Here is a 16170-nt window from a genome sequence, read left to right on the forward strand (position 1 = left end):
CCCACGGGCCCAGCCGCTCCGCGGCATGTGGGATCTTCCCGGACCGGGGCACGAACCCGTGTCCCCTGCATCGGCAGGCGGACTCTCAACCACTGCGCCACCAGGGAAGCCCCCTCAGTATATATTCTTTATCTCAGAAATCTCATCTTCTTCCATGAGTTCAATGATCACCCATACACAACAAATTAGAGAGCTACAGGGCCAACCATGACTGGCCTGAGATCTAAATTCAACTCAAACTCCATACATCTAAAATTGAACTCAGTACCCAACTCCACAAATTTATCTTTTGTCCTGTATCCCCTATCTCATCACTACCACTTAGCGTCCACATTAGCTCAGATAAATTCTTCCTCACCCTCCAATATCACCAAATCTTGTGAATGCTCAGGACTGCCTTCCAAATCCATCCCTTTTCTCCATATTCATTGTCACTGTCTCCAGGCCCTCCTGCTTGAACAGCTCAAATAGCTTTCTAAGCGGTCTCTACTTGTATCCTTACCTCTCTGCATTTTATTCTCCACACAGCAGCCAAGGTGATCCTGTTAAAATGTAAGTTAACATCATACCTAAGAGTAAAACTCATGTCATTTAGAGTAAAAGCCAAAGTCCTAACAATGACCTACAAGAACCCTGGATGGTTTGCCGTAACTCCCAACACTATTACAAATCTACTACTCTCTTCCTCACCCATTCTGTTCAAGCACACTGGCTTCCTTGATATCCCTTCAACATACTCTTAACTCAAATACTTGGGCACTTAATGATCTTTCTGTCTGGAATACTCTTCTCCCAGATAACCGCATGGCTCACTCCCTCACTATTTCAAGTCCTGGTTCCATGTTTTAACCACTCTACATAATAATAATATCCCCTACACCTGTCATATGGTAGACTGATCATATTAATAGCCTGATTTTCAACTCTTCCTTTATGAAAACCACACGTGACTTCACAGTTCTTCCAACTTAAAAGGTGTAATTTATCTCCCAACCCCTTGAAGTTGAGGTGGCATTATAACTTGCTTTGGCCAACAGAATGTGAGATCATTTTGGAACATATTCGAAAATATTAGATATGGCATAAACAATATATGGTTTGTAAACAAAACATGGCTTGTAAACAATATAAAAACTGGCATATAATAAAGCAACAACAGAAAATTAAATGTGTTGGTTAAATATTCATCTTATACTTCTGGTTTAGATTAAATTGCATTTTCCAAAAATACCTTAAGAATAATCTACCTGCCATCACATGAATGTAGAGCATGAGAAAATATCAATTTTATTACTCTTTGAAACGCTTAAACAGCATTAGAATAATTCATGTCACTGTAGTCTATTTTACAAGATTTGCAAGATTCTCTCTTATTTTTAAATATCCAATATTCAATTATATTTCCCGTAAGACCTAAGAGCATGAAAAATAGAAGGTATGCTGCATCTGAGCCAAAAATAGAGGAGAGAGACTAAAGAGGTAGGTGAAAAACTAGGTATAAATGATGCTTCAACATCAAGGGCAGGAAGGACTTTAAAAAAAAAAAGTCAACAGTGCTGAATGTTAAAGAGGCAACAAGAAAGCTACGCACTACTACTATAAAGTATCTACTGGATATGTCCAGGAGATCTAAGGCAACCATAGTAAATGCAATTTCAGCAGAATGGTAGCGCTTGAAATCAGCTTACAGTGGGGGTTAAAGGAATGAAGAGGAGGCCAAGGAAGGAGAGCTAGCCACTGCCCACCTAATTACTCATTCAAGGAAGCTTAGTTTAAGCCTTCATTTTACCATTAATAGTTTCTTTGAATGCTGTCTTTCACACAAAAAAAATTTCTAGTTTTTGAACTATTAAAATATCCATCCTCTTTACTTTTCCATAAAATGAAAAGATCAAAGCATCTGGTATACTGAACATTAAAACGGTGCTTCTTACTTTAATAATTAATCTTCTACTATCTAAATTATAAAGCAATGAAAAAAAATTTATTTTGTACAACGTCTAATAATGCCAGTGAATGGGTTTAGAGATATCTGAACACATTCAATTTCTTCAAATAGTTGCAAAATCCTATTATTAATACCCACCTACTCTGTGTTCCTCCTTGGCATTTACATATAACCTATTTACAGCACTAGAAGTAAAGGATTACAAACAACTAGGCATAAATTACAGGAAATTTCTAAATTACACAGTGCATCCAGATTTATCTCTTAACACCCATTAACAAATCTTAGGCACAAAGAGGCCAATGGACAGAGTAGACAGAGAAAGCTAAGAAGACAGAGGTGCACAGGCAAGCAGGCGAACACAGTATTACAGCACTTAGGTTTTAGATGATCCAGGAACTACAATTAGATTTGTTTTATTAATGTAAAATCTATTGTGAAGAAAATACATTAGTCTTTCAGATAGTGATAAATTTCAGATACATATTCAGAGAGAGAATAAGAAAATAACAATATAATACTTTGATAAAATTGATCTTTAGAATTACACTTCCTTGCAAGAAGGTAATATTCTGGTTCCATATTTTAACACTGAAAAATTACAACTTAAATCTTAAGTACCATAAATATGCAGCTTATAGATTATCTTAATTTTATAGTTTCTACACAGAAACCTTAAAAGTTTGACGTTTAATATGTACTGAATATGTGAAATAACGCTCTGCCAGAGCCAACCGAATGTTCTCTCAACTCACAAGGACTCCTTATGCTTCTTTTTCCCTTCTCTGAAAGAAGGTGGGTGGAGTTTATTTGGGGCTGAAACCTTAAAATAGTCAAAATTTTTTTGTTGTTTTGCTTCAAAACGAATACACTTTGGGCTACCTGCCTAGTTAGGGAACTATCCCTTTTCTCTTTAAGAAAAGTACCTATCAATCACACCTGAACAAGTTCCCCACCTTGGTCAACTCCACACATTTATACTACACAATACCCATTTCACCATGGCAAGTTGATTGATGTGATGTGAACTTCAGGATTGTGAAAGTGAGATAGAGCAATTCTAGTCATAAGGAGTTCTTCCCCTAAACTGAGATAAAGTGAATGAGATAGGTTAGATCACCGTAAGGGATGCCTTTATTCAATAGCAGGTGCAGCCCCAAACAGTGAAAGTCAAATGCACATAGCTAAGAGTAAAGCAGGTGCACAGAGAAGCAAAGACAAGTATCCAAGCAGCCCTAGATAGACACAGAAACTGAAAAATATGGAGAACCACAGAAAGACAGAGGGGCTGAAATGAAGAGTCACCCAGGTTACGGATGGCTCTCCATTTCTTGGTTCCTGTCCTTAAAGCAGCTCAAGGGCAGTATTCTACTGCAATATTTTTTTTTCCACTTAAGCTGGTTTGCAAATAGGCTACAACCAAAAATCTACACCAACAAAGAAGTTTTCTATAATTTTCAGGATATTTATGCCCCCCTTTTTTTTCCTTTATTGACTTTTCCCCTAAAGAATAAGAACGCAACTGTTGGTCTAAGCAACATCATGTCATAGAAAAAGCATCTTACTATTATACATCTTGCTTATTTGGGACAAACTCAGCTTTGCCAACTTCTAACCGTAAAACCTGTAACAAGCTCCTTAAACAGCTTTCATGTTTCCTTTAACATCAAAGGGTCTATGACCTATGAGTAAATCCAGTGTACACAGTGAGGGGAGAAGGTGTCCACAAAAGCCATTCTCCACATTTTCATAGCACGGGAGCTAGAACTCCTTTCCTTTCTCACTTTGGTTCTGGCCCCAAATGTGTAGTCTCAAAATCTCTCAGAGTCATCTCTTAGAAAACTCAAATATGCTGAGGAATCCAAACTAACAGAGGCTTACCATTATTAATAACTTGCTGAGGTTCTAAAGACTGTTTTTAATGTAATTTTTTTACAGGGCACTTTTAACAGAAGCCAATGAAAAACACTGATCTGGCCACTTAAGAACTATATAAACAGAGAGTGTATTACTTTATATATCTGGGATAAGGTAAAATTACCAGATTTAAGAACACTGGGCTTCTGTAACTCCATTTTTAAAAGATCCTTCAGGGACTTCCCTGGTGGCGCAGTGCTTAAGAATCTGCCTGCCAATGCAGGGACACGGGTTCAAGCCCTGGTCCGGGAAGATCCCACATGCCGCGGAGCAACTAAGCCCGTGCGCCACAACTACTGAGCCTGTGCTCTAGAGCCCGCGAGCCACAGCTACTGAGCCCACGCGCCTAAGCCCGTGCTCCACAACAAGAGAAGCCACCGCAGTGAGAAGCCCGTGCACCACAACAAAGAATAGCCCCCGGAAGGGTAGCCCCTGCTCGCTGCAACTAGAGAAAGCCAGAAAGCCTGCATGCAGCAATGAAGACCCCACGCAGCCAAAACAAAATTTTTTAATAAATAAATAAAAAGATCCTTCATACCAACCAAACCATACATTATAAGAGTGAACAACTATGCCACGATAATGAGACATCAGAACACTCCTCACCAAAACATTCAGGAATGCTGAGGCCAATATTATATTCATCTCATGCCCAGCATTTAAGCTGCTCTCCCTTTGGGAATCCCCTATTTATTTGGGTATATGGGCTTTGCTTATTTTTTACACTGCCACCCTGTTCCTCTCATCTAAAACCCACAGTTCTTATCTCTGTGTCTTTGCAAGTGCCGTTTGCTTTCTATCTCTGAAATGCCTTTTATCCTAGTCCACCTGACAAACTCTTCCTTCGAGAGTCAAGTCAAATGTGGCCTCCATGCTGAATTTGTCCATGTTCTATTCAGGCAGATTTAGGCTCTCCTGCCTCTGTGGTTTAAATCTTGAATACACTTTCCTAAGAGTAATACCAAGTCTTGAACTACTATTGACCATCTTCTATGTACTACATTAGAAGATTTACATACATATTATCTTGGTCCTTCTAGGTAGGTATTATATCCCCAATTTCCCTAGATAACCTGCTTATAATCATAACAGGGCCAGGACAGATATTAATTACCTGATGACTCCAAAGCTGATTATCTTTCTACTAGTCTAGAGTTTCTAAGATTTTTGAAACCCAAACCCCTTGAGAATCTAAGAGCTATAAACCTTCTCCACCCCTCTCCCAATGAGCTTACACACAAAACACTATGCATAATTTGAAAGGGTTCACAAACCCCCTGAAGCCCATGCACTGCCCCCAGGAAAATTTCTTGCTGCTTCTCACAAGTCTATTCACAGCCAGTAAACTTCTTAAGGGCAACAACTGTCATATTTTCAAATACCAATTCTAAACACAGTACCTAGGGCACAGTGGGCACTCAGTGAACATCTTTTGAATGGTGGATAGTAGGAACCATGGAAGGATGACAGGGCTGCCATTTTTGCATTCCTTCAGTGCCTACCAGGGTAGCTACTCAACTGTTGTTAAATAGCTTTTCAAATGCAGATTACATCTAAAAACAGTTACTATAGGAAATGTAGATATTAGCATACACCCCAAAGCCTCTGAGAGTAACATGATCCACATTCTCTAGGAAAAACTTTTGGGGAACAACTACTTATATCTGCTATAAGCCAGTTCACAGACATTATAATTAATACTATACAAATAGAAACAAGATATCTGTGCTATTTCAGAGGGAAGGAGATAACAGTCAAGGTTTGAATGCATGAATCTAAAAAATTTAAATACTACAGGAAATATGAAATGCTGGGAGAGGGGTTCAATTCCTGTTTGGAAGAGACTAGTGGTTTAGAAGAACTGCATATCACTGGACTTGCTTTAGCAAGTCTTCAACTCAAATCTAATGAAGGCTTTTTTCCCATGGTATTAAAAATCAAATTTGCAATGGAGAACAAGTGCTTTAAGATAAACTGGGCTAATATATTTATCTCAGAAAGTGAGAGTTAATTACAATTCTTACTTCTGAGCTCCGGGTGAATGTAGTAAAGTCATTCTAAATTTTTAGTGTTTTGATCTTCAAGGCATTCGTCTATAAAATAGAAGCAAAGTTTTCTAAGAAAGGGGAAAAATATGCTCAACAGTACAAACACAGATAAGCAAGATTTCATTCATTCAGTGGGTATGCTCAAGGATGAGAAATAGCTCATTCCAGAGGAATGAAAGGACACACACTGCAGAGTACAGGAGTTTAATACTGGAAAGGTATGAGAGACTATGTTAAGAAGGCTCTGGAAGGCCAGGTTTGGCCTGTGACTCTAAACCAGGGCAAAAGCTACAAAATAGGCAGCAGGGGGATAGGAGAAAGGGAAATTCGTAAGACAGACAGACATATAATTATAGTTTGAAAAAAAGCAGAGCTTGGGTCTGATGCTTTGAGTTGCCTTAGGCATTTAAAATTCCAATAATTTTAATGGTCATCAAAGGGAGCCTTGAGGGTTTTTTGAACTTATATTTTTCGATGATAAAAATAAAACCATGTTTCCAATACGGTTCTACATAGATGTATTAAAGAAAACCGAACTAGGCAGCAACACGGGGACTCAAACCCACATCTTCTGATTTTATAACCCGTATGCCCTCCATTATCCCACAGATGCCAACACTTGAAAGTGATATTTTAGGAAAGTGAGCATGATATATGGAATGAATTAGATGAGGCAAGAAACTAGAGGCAAGGAGAGAACAACAGCTATTCCTGTAATCACTCCCAAAACACCCACGACTTACAAGATACCACTATTGTTGAAGAGATGCCAGTGACATGATATCTGGATTTTCTTAGTGAAATCTAAAACCAAAAGTTAAAAGTGGACATTTTATTAAAATTAATCATGGGGTGGAGGATATACAAGTAGTTACTTTAAGTGGTTCCCTCAATCCTTATGCATATCAACCAGTGTCCAGAGAAAAATACGCACCGTACTGTTTTTCACATTTATGTAGAAGATATTACAATGAATAAAAATGTATTTATTTAAAAGTTTTACTAAATTCAGTCTAATACGTTATCTTTTATTTTCTTTTTTTCAGTGGATACTAAAAATAAAACAACATTTGTGCCAGCACACCTGTAGGTAAGAGGAAGAAAAAGCAATTCTCATGCTGGTATAAGAGACAAGCCCCTCGGACCACCTGAAGAGTCAAGCTCTGTCTTACAGCATTAAGCTCGCTACAATTTCTGCAATGCAATGGCCATTAATGCTTATTAAATGCCAGGCACTATATTAAGCAATGGGGATACAGAGATAGATAACTAAGTCCCAGTCTGCAGCCTTGGAGGATTTCAGTCTGGGGAAATCAGAAATGTAAATGTTTATGAATCTAATGAACTGAGTGCTATAGAAACCCAGAAATGTTTACCATACGAACAAAAAATTTTAATCTATCTAAATGCTAATGCCTTACTGTCAGTTTCAATCTTTCAAAATCTTTTCCAAATTAGATATCAAATATTGAAGGAAAAATAGGTAACAATATTCTAAAGTTAAATACAGGAACACATCCTTGAAAATTAACACGAGGTAAATTTTTATTGTGCTATCTCAGTGAGCCATGTCTGGAAAGTTACTTAAAAGTTCACTTCCACTTTTGAAGTTAGTTAAAATATACATATGTTTGGCTGGACACTCATCAAAGGTAAGAAAATCTTAACTAAACCAGTGGCACTGGGAAAGGACTAAGATTAGCTCAGATGCTACGACTGGAAAATACTTCCTTTCACTCTAGCTTTAAAGACATGTTAGACATACCGCACCATTCATATAAGCTTACTGAGATACTTTAAAAACCTACAAGCCAACCACAGGATAGCACTTCACACCCTCTAAGGTGGTTATAATAAAAAAGACAGACAGTGACAAGTATTGGTGAGGATGTAAAGAAACTGGTGGGAATGGAAAATGTGCATTCTCCTGGTAGAAACGTAAAACATGGAGCAGCTTTGGATAACACTCTGGCAGTTCCTCAAAATGTTAAACATACTTGTAGGTACATACCCAAGATAATCAAAAACATCGTGCAAAACAAAAACTTGTGTAAAAGGTTCATAGTAGCATTATTCATAAAATACAAAATATATTACATCTTATGTATTACTATATACAAAATATTCCAAAATGTGGAAGCAACTCAAAGTGTCTATCAACAAATGAATGGATAAACAAAATATGGTATATCCATACAACAGAAAATTATTCAGTCATTAAAAGGAATGAAGTATTTCTGACCATGCAACAATACTGATGAACCTTGAAAACATTAAGTCAAAGGAGTCAGTCACAGAATACTGATTCGATTTATATGAAATGTCTAGACGAGGCAAATCTATGGAAACAGAAGGTAGATTAGTGGTTGCCAAGGTCTGCGGGGAGGGGGGAGGAGGGGAGGAATGACTGCTAATGGGTATGAGGTTTCTTTTGGGGGTGATAAAAACTGATTGTGGTGATGGTTGCACAATTTTGTGAATATACTAAAACCTATTAAATTGTACAACTTAAATGAGTGAATTTTACACTAAGTGAATTATATCTCCATAAAGCTGTTATTAATTTTTAAAACACCTACAAGCCACAATATTGAACAGTTTAACAACGATGAAGTTTTTTATACTTATCTAGTCTGTGCAGCATTAAGATCTTGCCAGGCTTTCAGTCCTTCCTCCCCTCCTATTTTTTAACAAATCAAATCCTAGCCTTAAATCAAAACTTCAGAGGTCTTATTTAACCAAAAGACAATGTCTTGTTATCTGTCTTTTAAAATTATACTTAAACAGCAATCATTTCACAAAAAAGATATAGATAAGGAATGCATATATGAAAAATGTCCCTATCTCATCTTTTTTTAAAAAAGCAGAGGGTGGGAGGGGATCTGTGTCTTCCTCTGGCTTCTGCCATCTCCTTTCAGAATGTTAAAAGTAAATGGAAGAAATTTATACCACTTCACCTATTTCTTCTTTCAACCCACTATAGTCTGGCTTTTTCCCATACCCCAACCCCAAACTGCTTTTTCTAGTCACCAAATCACTACTACTTGGCAAACAGAATGGGTGCTTTCTCAAGCTCACCTTACAGGTCCTCCCAGAATCACTGTATCAGACTTCGGTGACTACTCCTTTCTTGAAACTCTCCCAGGCTTTTCTGACATCCTCTGGGTTCCCTTCCTTCCTCTTTGAGCACACCTTCCCGAGAGCAATCACTAGCACTTCCGTTTAGAAGCTGCTCTTTAAATGCTGATGCTCTTCAACCAACCTAAAGCTGGTCACTCTACAGGCTTGTCTGAATAAGCTCGTTTCACTTTCATGCTTTCAAATACCTCTTACATGCTTTAATTCTGTCCCCTCAGCTCTCTCGAGATCTACATTTCCACAGATGTCTCATAGGCACCTCTTTTTAACGTGTCCAAAGCTAAACTCATTCTCTTCGACTTTGAAATTTCTTCCATCTTCTGCTTGGTCTCCTCTGCTTGTGTCTCCTCTCTTCCTCCTTACCCTACCAAACAGTACCTTCCAACTTGAGCGACGGTATACCAAGCTAGAAACCTTGGAGTCATACTACAACATTCCTGTCTCCTTCACTACTCACATAGTGACTCTTTGAGACTTCTTCCTTTATCCTTATCAGATCCTTTGTACACTCTCTGTTCTACTGTCTTAGTTTAGCTCAGGCCCTCATATCTCACTCCCTATATTTCAACAGCTTCAAAAATGCTCTCCTTCAATCCGGTAATCCATTCTTCATACTACCATCAGAATCAACTTTCTGCAGCACAAATCTGTCAAATGACTGCTTACTTTTCTTAAACTATGCAGCGATCTGCAGAGACCTATAGTACTGATTCTCAGCATTTTACCAGAACCAACCTGAATGATATAAGTGAAGGCTCAAAGTAAAACAGGCTGGGGTGGTGAGGGGACAACTGGAGGTGGGGAAACACTGCTGGAGTGTTCAAACAGAATGTCTATTTTCTTAACACCTGCCTACTTTCCCTGTAACTCTAAGACCTGTAGTGTGTTACTGTTCAGAATTACTATTACTGATCTATAGTATCCAGCACAGATTCAAGAACCTTCAACACCTGATCCCTACCCTAGCTTTCTCAGCACCATGTTAGCCTTTATCATGCACTATTTCACTGTTACTCAAAATCTGGTGATGGCCCACCCCCAGACCAATTCAAAGAGTCCGTGAGGTCAAAACTCTTTTCCTAACAATACTAAGTTATGCTTCCTCACCTGTAAATATGCAAATGCACAGACTTTAGTACAAGATTTTTTTAATCACCTTCATTCCCTTTAGGAGTGTACAGCGGAGTTTTCCAGAGAGTACATGACACGTGACACTGAAAAGTGATAATGCAACAGTATGAATGCAACAGCTATAAGAATCCAGCTCTCTATTAAGCCAGACATTTAAAAAATTTGCAAAAATATAAAAATAATGCTTCTTCCCACCAATAACTTTTTGAAAAATAATTACTTGTCATAAAATATAGTCTACAGGTTAATATAGAATGGCTTTATTATCATTATTTTAAAGTGAATTATTTTTTAAAATATCTTCTAATTTCTAATACAGTAAATAAACAAAAGCTCTTTGGAGTCCTCAGTAATTTTTGAGAGTGTAAAAGACTCTTAAGATCAAAAGGTGTGAGAACTGCTACATTATTTACAGCAGATTATCTACCACTCTCTAAATATGCTCAACTCTGAAACCTCCATCCTTTTGCATGGCGACACATCCTCCACCACCTGCCTAGTCCCAGCCAGGTCCTAAGGGACCTCAGATGCATTCTGGAGAAACGGGATAAAGAGAACAGGTTTTGAAGTCAAGCAAGATACTAAACTTCTCAGAGTGTGTTCCCTTACCTGTAAAATATAGGTTATATCTGCCTCATAAATTGCCAATATGTTAAATAACACACAGTGTAAAATACCTGGCACAGTGTTTAACATATAGTAGGGATGAAAAAATGTTAATTTCCTTTCTACTTAAAATAATTTATAAAATCAAAAACACTACTGTAGTAAGATTAAAAACAATACAACAATTATTTAATCATAACAAAGCAAGCAAACTGGTTGTTTTGAGAAGTTCCTTCAGGATTACTATTAGTAGAGCACATGGTTTTATATAATAAATTCCCTGAAATGCATAACTACTAAGGTAGTTCTGCAGTTACTTGTGATTGATAAATTCAGATTAATTTAAAATATCAGTTATTGGGACTTCCCTGGTGGTCCAGTGGTAGAGAATCCACCTTGCAATGCAGGGGACGCGGGTTCAATCCCTGGTCAGGCAACTAAGATCCCACATGCCATGGGGCAACTAAGCCCGCGCACCACAACTACTGAGCTTGCACACCTCAACTAGAGCCCACGTGCCGCAAACTACAGAGCCCACGTGCTCTGGAACCAGCGCGCCACAACTAGAGAGAAGCCCACGCGCCGCAATGAAGATCCCAACTAAGACCCGACGCAGCCAAAAATAAATTTAAAAAATAAATAATAAATCTTTTTTTAAAAATAAAATAAAATATCAGTTATTTTAAATAGCATTTTAACATAGGAATGCTTGCTATTATACCTCAGTTTAGCCTTAGAAAAAAATGTCCATAAATCTTCTTCTTCCAGTGTCTCACAAAAAAGTACTATAATTCACACCTCCACTGCATCCTGTTTTTTAAATACTCTAAGTCCACTCATTAAATTTTTGTTTTCATCTTCATAAGTAGAAAGAGAACTAGTTTTTAAACTGAAACTGCCATATTTGTAGCTTCACTGTTGTCTTTTATGATTTTTTTATATACAAGTGTCTAGTGTATAAACTTTAGCCTAATCATTATAAATGTACTTCTTGTTTCAGTACTTTAATTATACATGACAAAGCTTTAAAAAGCAAAAGAAAATTACCGAAAACGGAAAGCCCAGACATCTCTTTTTCCTTCTATCTCTAGTTACATGTAACTGACTACATAAATTAGCCATTTGAGAATATAGAGACAGCACAATAATTTGTTAGATGAAGACCCTAAATATCAGTCTCATATTTCAGTCTTGTGAAGTAGGTAGTATTTTTCTTCTTTTAAAGGTGAGAAAACTCAGTCAACTCATTTTCTTTCAAGTGGCCTGCCCAAGGTCAGAAAACTAGCCAATGGCAGAGATGGGAGTAAAACATCTGTCAAACATAAATGTGCACCACCCTACCATACACATTTACTTGTCATGATCACTGTCTCCCATTTCATAAAGAAGACTAAAAATCGAGATAGTTGAGATCACGTTCTGGATCTGCCACAGATTAGCTATTTAACCATCAACTTGTAAAGTAATCATTTTGGTGCCGTAGTTTACACCATCTCAATACCTTAGTTTTCTCCTCTTTCACAGAACGGCGTGCACACAGGCAAAGGCCAAGAACAGACAACTCACAGAATAGTTAACAACGAGAGGAAAAATTTCTACCCTTACTAGTATCAAGATATTCAAATTAAAACAAGATACCATTTTTCAACCATCAAATTATCAAAGATCCAAGATAATTATTATATGAACACTCATACAGTACTGACAGTTGCATAAACTGACAGAACTTCTTCAAAAAGTTATTCATAAACACATATTAAATGTTTACATCCCTTCATCTAGTACTTCCACTACTGGAAGATATCTTATGCAATAATCCAAAATAAAGCTTTATGCATAAGTGTTCACTACAGAATTATGACATATAATAGCAGAAAATAAATGGCCTAAACATTCAACCATAAGAAAATAGTTAAGCTAAAAGACAGTGGCTAGGTGAAATATTATGTAGCCACCTAAAATCATTTTTACAAATGAAAAACACTTCAATATTAAGCTGGAAAAAAATTTCCACTATTAAATGGTATTGATATATGTAGTATGGTCACAGAGAAGCATTAAAAACATTAACAGAGATAGCCTGTGGGAGATAGGACTATAGGAAGGCTGAACGGAATAATGGAAAGACCACAGTTTGAATGCCCATTTCACTTTCCTACAGGTAAGGCATTCTTAATTATTATTGTATAATTTCCAAATTTGAAACAATGAACATTATCACTTCATATCTGAATAAGGTTATACTACAGTAGCTAGATTACCCCTAAGACTCAGTTCTAAAATGCTAAAAATTTTTAAATGCATTTTTAATCCACATCAGAATTTAAGAACAACAGAAGAGTTAGAATCTATCAGCTGATCTCATATTCTCTTTCCATGGCAGAGGGGACAAAGTTTCCCCTCCAGCCTTCTAGTCAAGGGAAAAAGAGGCACCAACTAGCAGCCTTAATTACAGCTATTGATTATCAAGTCACGGAATAAAAAAAGCAAGCACTACAAAAGAACAGCCCTAGTAATCAAATCTCAAGCGTAGAATCCCCTAACTATCCCTAGGTATTATGGAAGAAAAAGGAAACTCATTTAGTCCTGGAGAAATCTCCAATAGAAATCCCTGACTCATCCCCAAAGCATGAACCCAAGGCTACTTCCCCTGTACAGGAGTTCAGAGACTGGGCACTTGTCCTGATGGCCTGCATCACCAAACAATGCTCTTTCCTGACAGGATATGCCCATGGATAACAAGATGATTAGCATGCAAAGAATTAGTGGCCAGGGACCACACCACCTCTTCTTCCACAACCAAAATAAGACTGTGTAAGACTAGTTTTAAACATTTAAAATATTCTAAATAAATATTTTCTTCTCTTTTGGCCGAAGAGTAGTAAAAAGGGGACTCTGTCCAATTATTGTGATACCATTCCAAAGATACCAACACATTTAAAATTCTCAATAGTAAAAAGGGAACATGTTTTCTTTTCTTTAACCTTTTCAGATCAAAAAGTAATTTTTCAAATACACAGGCTAAATATCAAGAGAAAATCTTTAAAATAAGGCATAAATTACTTAATCAACATTTTCTGTACCTTCAAAAGATACTAACAAAACCTAACTCCTAGCCTCCTCTACTATTGGTCTAGGGAGGCGGGAATCACAAAGTTCCAACAACACTGTTATAATATTGTGTAAGGTTAAGGGTTAAGAATTTTAACGCTAAAGCTTTACTAGACCAGTCTCTTTAAAATGTGAAAAATTATTTCAGCACTAAAAGCCATTTCAACTGCACCTTGTAAACAATTAAACTGTACTTTGAAACAAAAACTAGCCAATGTTTGCTGCTCACTCATTTTTATACATATTAACTGTGTATCCCTAGAACAATCGCGAATTTCAGAGTTAAGTGACTATTCCTGGAGGTGTATCTGGCCCGGGAGCAAAATTTTCCCTAGCCTATTTCCCATTCCCAAACCCCGCCAAGACTAAGGAGCAGCCACTTCCCAAAGTCCCACTTCCTTTTCCATTCCCCAGACCTCCAGGGTTTCCAACGCCCCAGTCTTGCGCAATATCCGTAGGAGCAGCCGCCGCAACCACCGCCTCCTAAGCCGAGAAACAACCCTAAAGGGAACATTGTCCAGCAGAAAAATACAGGGGGGGTGGGGGGAGGCAATGGAGGAAGTCGACTTCTCGTCCCACGCCTTCGGATCTGACCCCCTCGTAGTGATGGACCAAGAGCAATTCCACGACCAGGACTTTTAACCTCCTCTCCAGCCCGCCTGTACAAGCAGAGGGCGGAAGGGGGGGAGGGGGGTGTCGGATGGGGGGGGGTTGGGGAGACTTCGAAGGTTATCTCCCACTTCAGGGCTTCGGCCCGTACGGTCGCCTCCGCCTCAACACGACTATTGTTCCCAAGTTCCCCACCCCCACCCCGGATAGGAAGTGATAGTCACATCCCCTCTGCCTTCGGCAGTGTCCCCTAGGGAGTCTGAAGTAGGCTTCCTTCAGGATAACCACGCACCTCCCCACCTCTACACACATACACACACGCGCTTACCCCCTCAACCTCAAGTCACGTTGACCCCAAAACCATCTCCAACCTGGGTCTCAAGAGACCAGAGATGGAACAGGGGTAAATGGAAATTGAGCAAACCACGAGATTGCTTAGGGACAGACCCTTTCCCATGCACCGGAGATAACTGCGAACCCAGGAACGGCAAACAGTCCTACCTTGCCCAGCCCTGAGACCAGCTTGAGGAAAGGGACCCCACGAGTTAATTGCCACCTTAAGAGTCCCGTTCCTCCCTCAGCTGCGACACGCTCTCCTCCCTGCCTCGACCCTCCCTGGAGGAGCAGTTGGATGGGGAGGTGAGGAGAGACGAGCCCTCCGGCCTGTACCTCATTCGCCTCCGGCTCCCGGCCCGAGAAACAATAGGTGGTCTCTGGCGGCGGTGCTGAGTGCGGGCTCGGCCGGGCGGCCTCTCCCTTCGCGTCCCGGACGCCGGCGGAGGGGGCCGCGATCGCGGGAGGAGAAAAGGCGGCCGAGGGGCGGAGGCGACCTCACCTCCCGTCGGCCTCCGAGTCCACCCGGCCCTTGGGGCTGGCGCGCGCCCCCTCCGCCCCTCTCCTTACAGCCGCACACAAAGCGCTGGCGGCCCGGGCCGGCCGGGCGAGGCTGCAGTGGGCTCCGGTGCCGGCGAGAGGAGTCGACAGTGAGGGGAGGGACTCACCATGAAGTCCCGGGCGAAGTTGTCCTCCCCATTGTGGTCCGGACTCTTCATGGCCTGGACCCTCTGTATGAATTTCCTCAGGATCTCCACTTGCTCCATCCTCCCGCGTCCCCCCGGCTGCGGTCGCTGGCCCCCCCGCCGCCCTCCCGCCCGGCGCAGAGCCCGCTCAGTCTTCCCCAGTTCGCTCCCCCTACCCGACCCCTCTCTCCCGACCCCCGCCGCTCCCTGCTCCTCCCCACCGCCCAAGGCGGTGGCAGCGGCGGCACCAGCCCGGCTCCCGATCCTACAACTTCCAGGAGCAGCCGCCGCTCTCCCACAGTACGGGGCGAGCCACTGCGGCTAGCGCCAACCCCAACCCCCAGCTTGCTCCATCCTCCTTCCCCGCCCTCCTCCTGCTCTGCCGGAGACGCCGCCACCGCCTTAGGAACACGGCTCTCCGACCGCCCTGCCCCCCCAACCCCTTCCCGGTTCCTCCTTCCCTCCCTCCCTCCCTCCCGGCTAGCAGCCGCAGCCGCCTCTCCCGACGAGCGCGCCCCCGCCGCCACCCAAACCCGCGGCTCCGCGCAGCGGCTCCGTCCCGGACGCTACGCCGCGCCGAGCCGCCCCCGCCCGCCACGCCCCCAAGCCCGCCCCGCCGGCCCTAGCCCGTCTAGGAGTGGCT

The 16170-nt window shown here is 40.7% G+C and overlaps 1 protein-coding gene and 1 long non-coding RNA gene across 11 annotated transcripts in view; one reads left to right on the plus strand and one right to left on the minus strand.

Moving 5' to 3' along the window:
* The window catches only part of LOC102980705 (uncharacterized), a 131653-nt gene extending 121282 nt beyond the window's left edge, over nucleotides 1-10371 (plus strand). For 7 of the 8 annotated variants that reach the window (XR_008617442.1, XR_008617444.1, XR_008617432.1 and 4 more), the window contains one exon: nucleotides 6960-10371. This is a non-coding gene — a long non-coding RNA (uncharacterized lncRNA). The remainder of the gene's footprint in view (nucleotides 1-6959) is intronic. The other variant, XR_008617440.1, reaches the window with a different exon arrangement.
* PTPN12 (protein tyrosine phosphatase non-receptor type 12) overlaps nucleotides 1-15871 on the minus strand; it is an 86881-nt gene extending 71010 nt beyond the window's left edge. The window contains exon 1 of one of the 3 annotated variants that reach the window (XM_024115942.3): nucleotides 15510-15871. In XM_024115942.3, the coding sequence (XP_023971710.1) occupies nucleotides 15510-15608 (99 nt within the window). In that variant the 5' untranslated portion in view covers nucleotides 15609-15871. Of the gene's footprint in view, nucleotides 1-15177; nucleotides 15240-15509 lie in introns of those variants that run through there. The other 2 variants (XM_028490151.2, XM_028490152.2) reach the window with 2 other exon arrangements.
* Nucleotides 15872-16170: the final 299 nt, after the last annotated feature.

The sequence above is a fragment of the Physeter macrocephalus genome, chromosome 5, assembly GCF_002837175.3.
Source record: "Physeter macrocephalus isolate SW-GA chromosome 5, ASM283717v5, whole genome shotgun sequence".
Classification (NCBI taxonomy): domain Eukaryota; kingdom Metazoa; phylum Chordata; class Mammalia; order Artiodactyla; family Physeteridae; genus Physeter; species Physeter macrocephalus.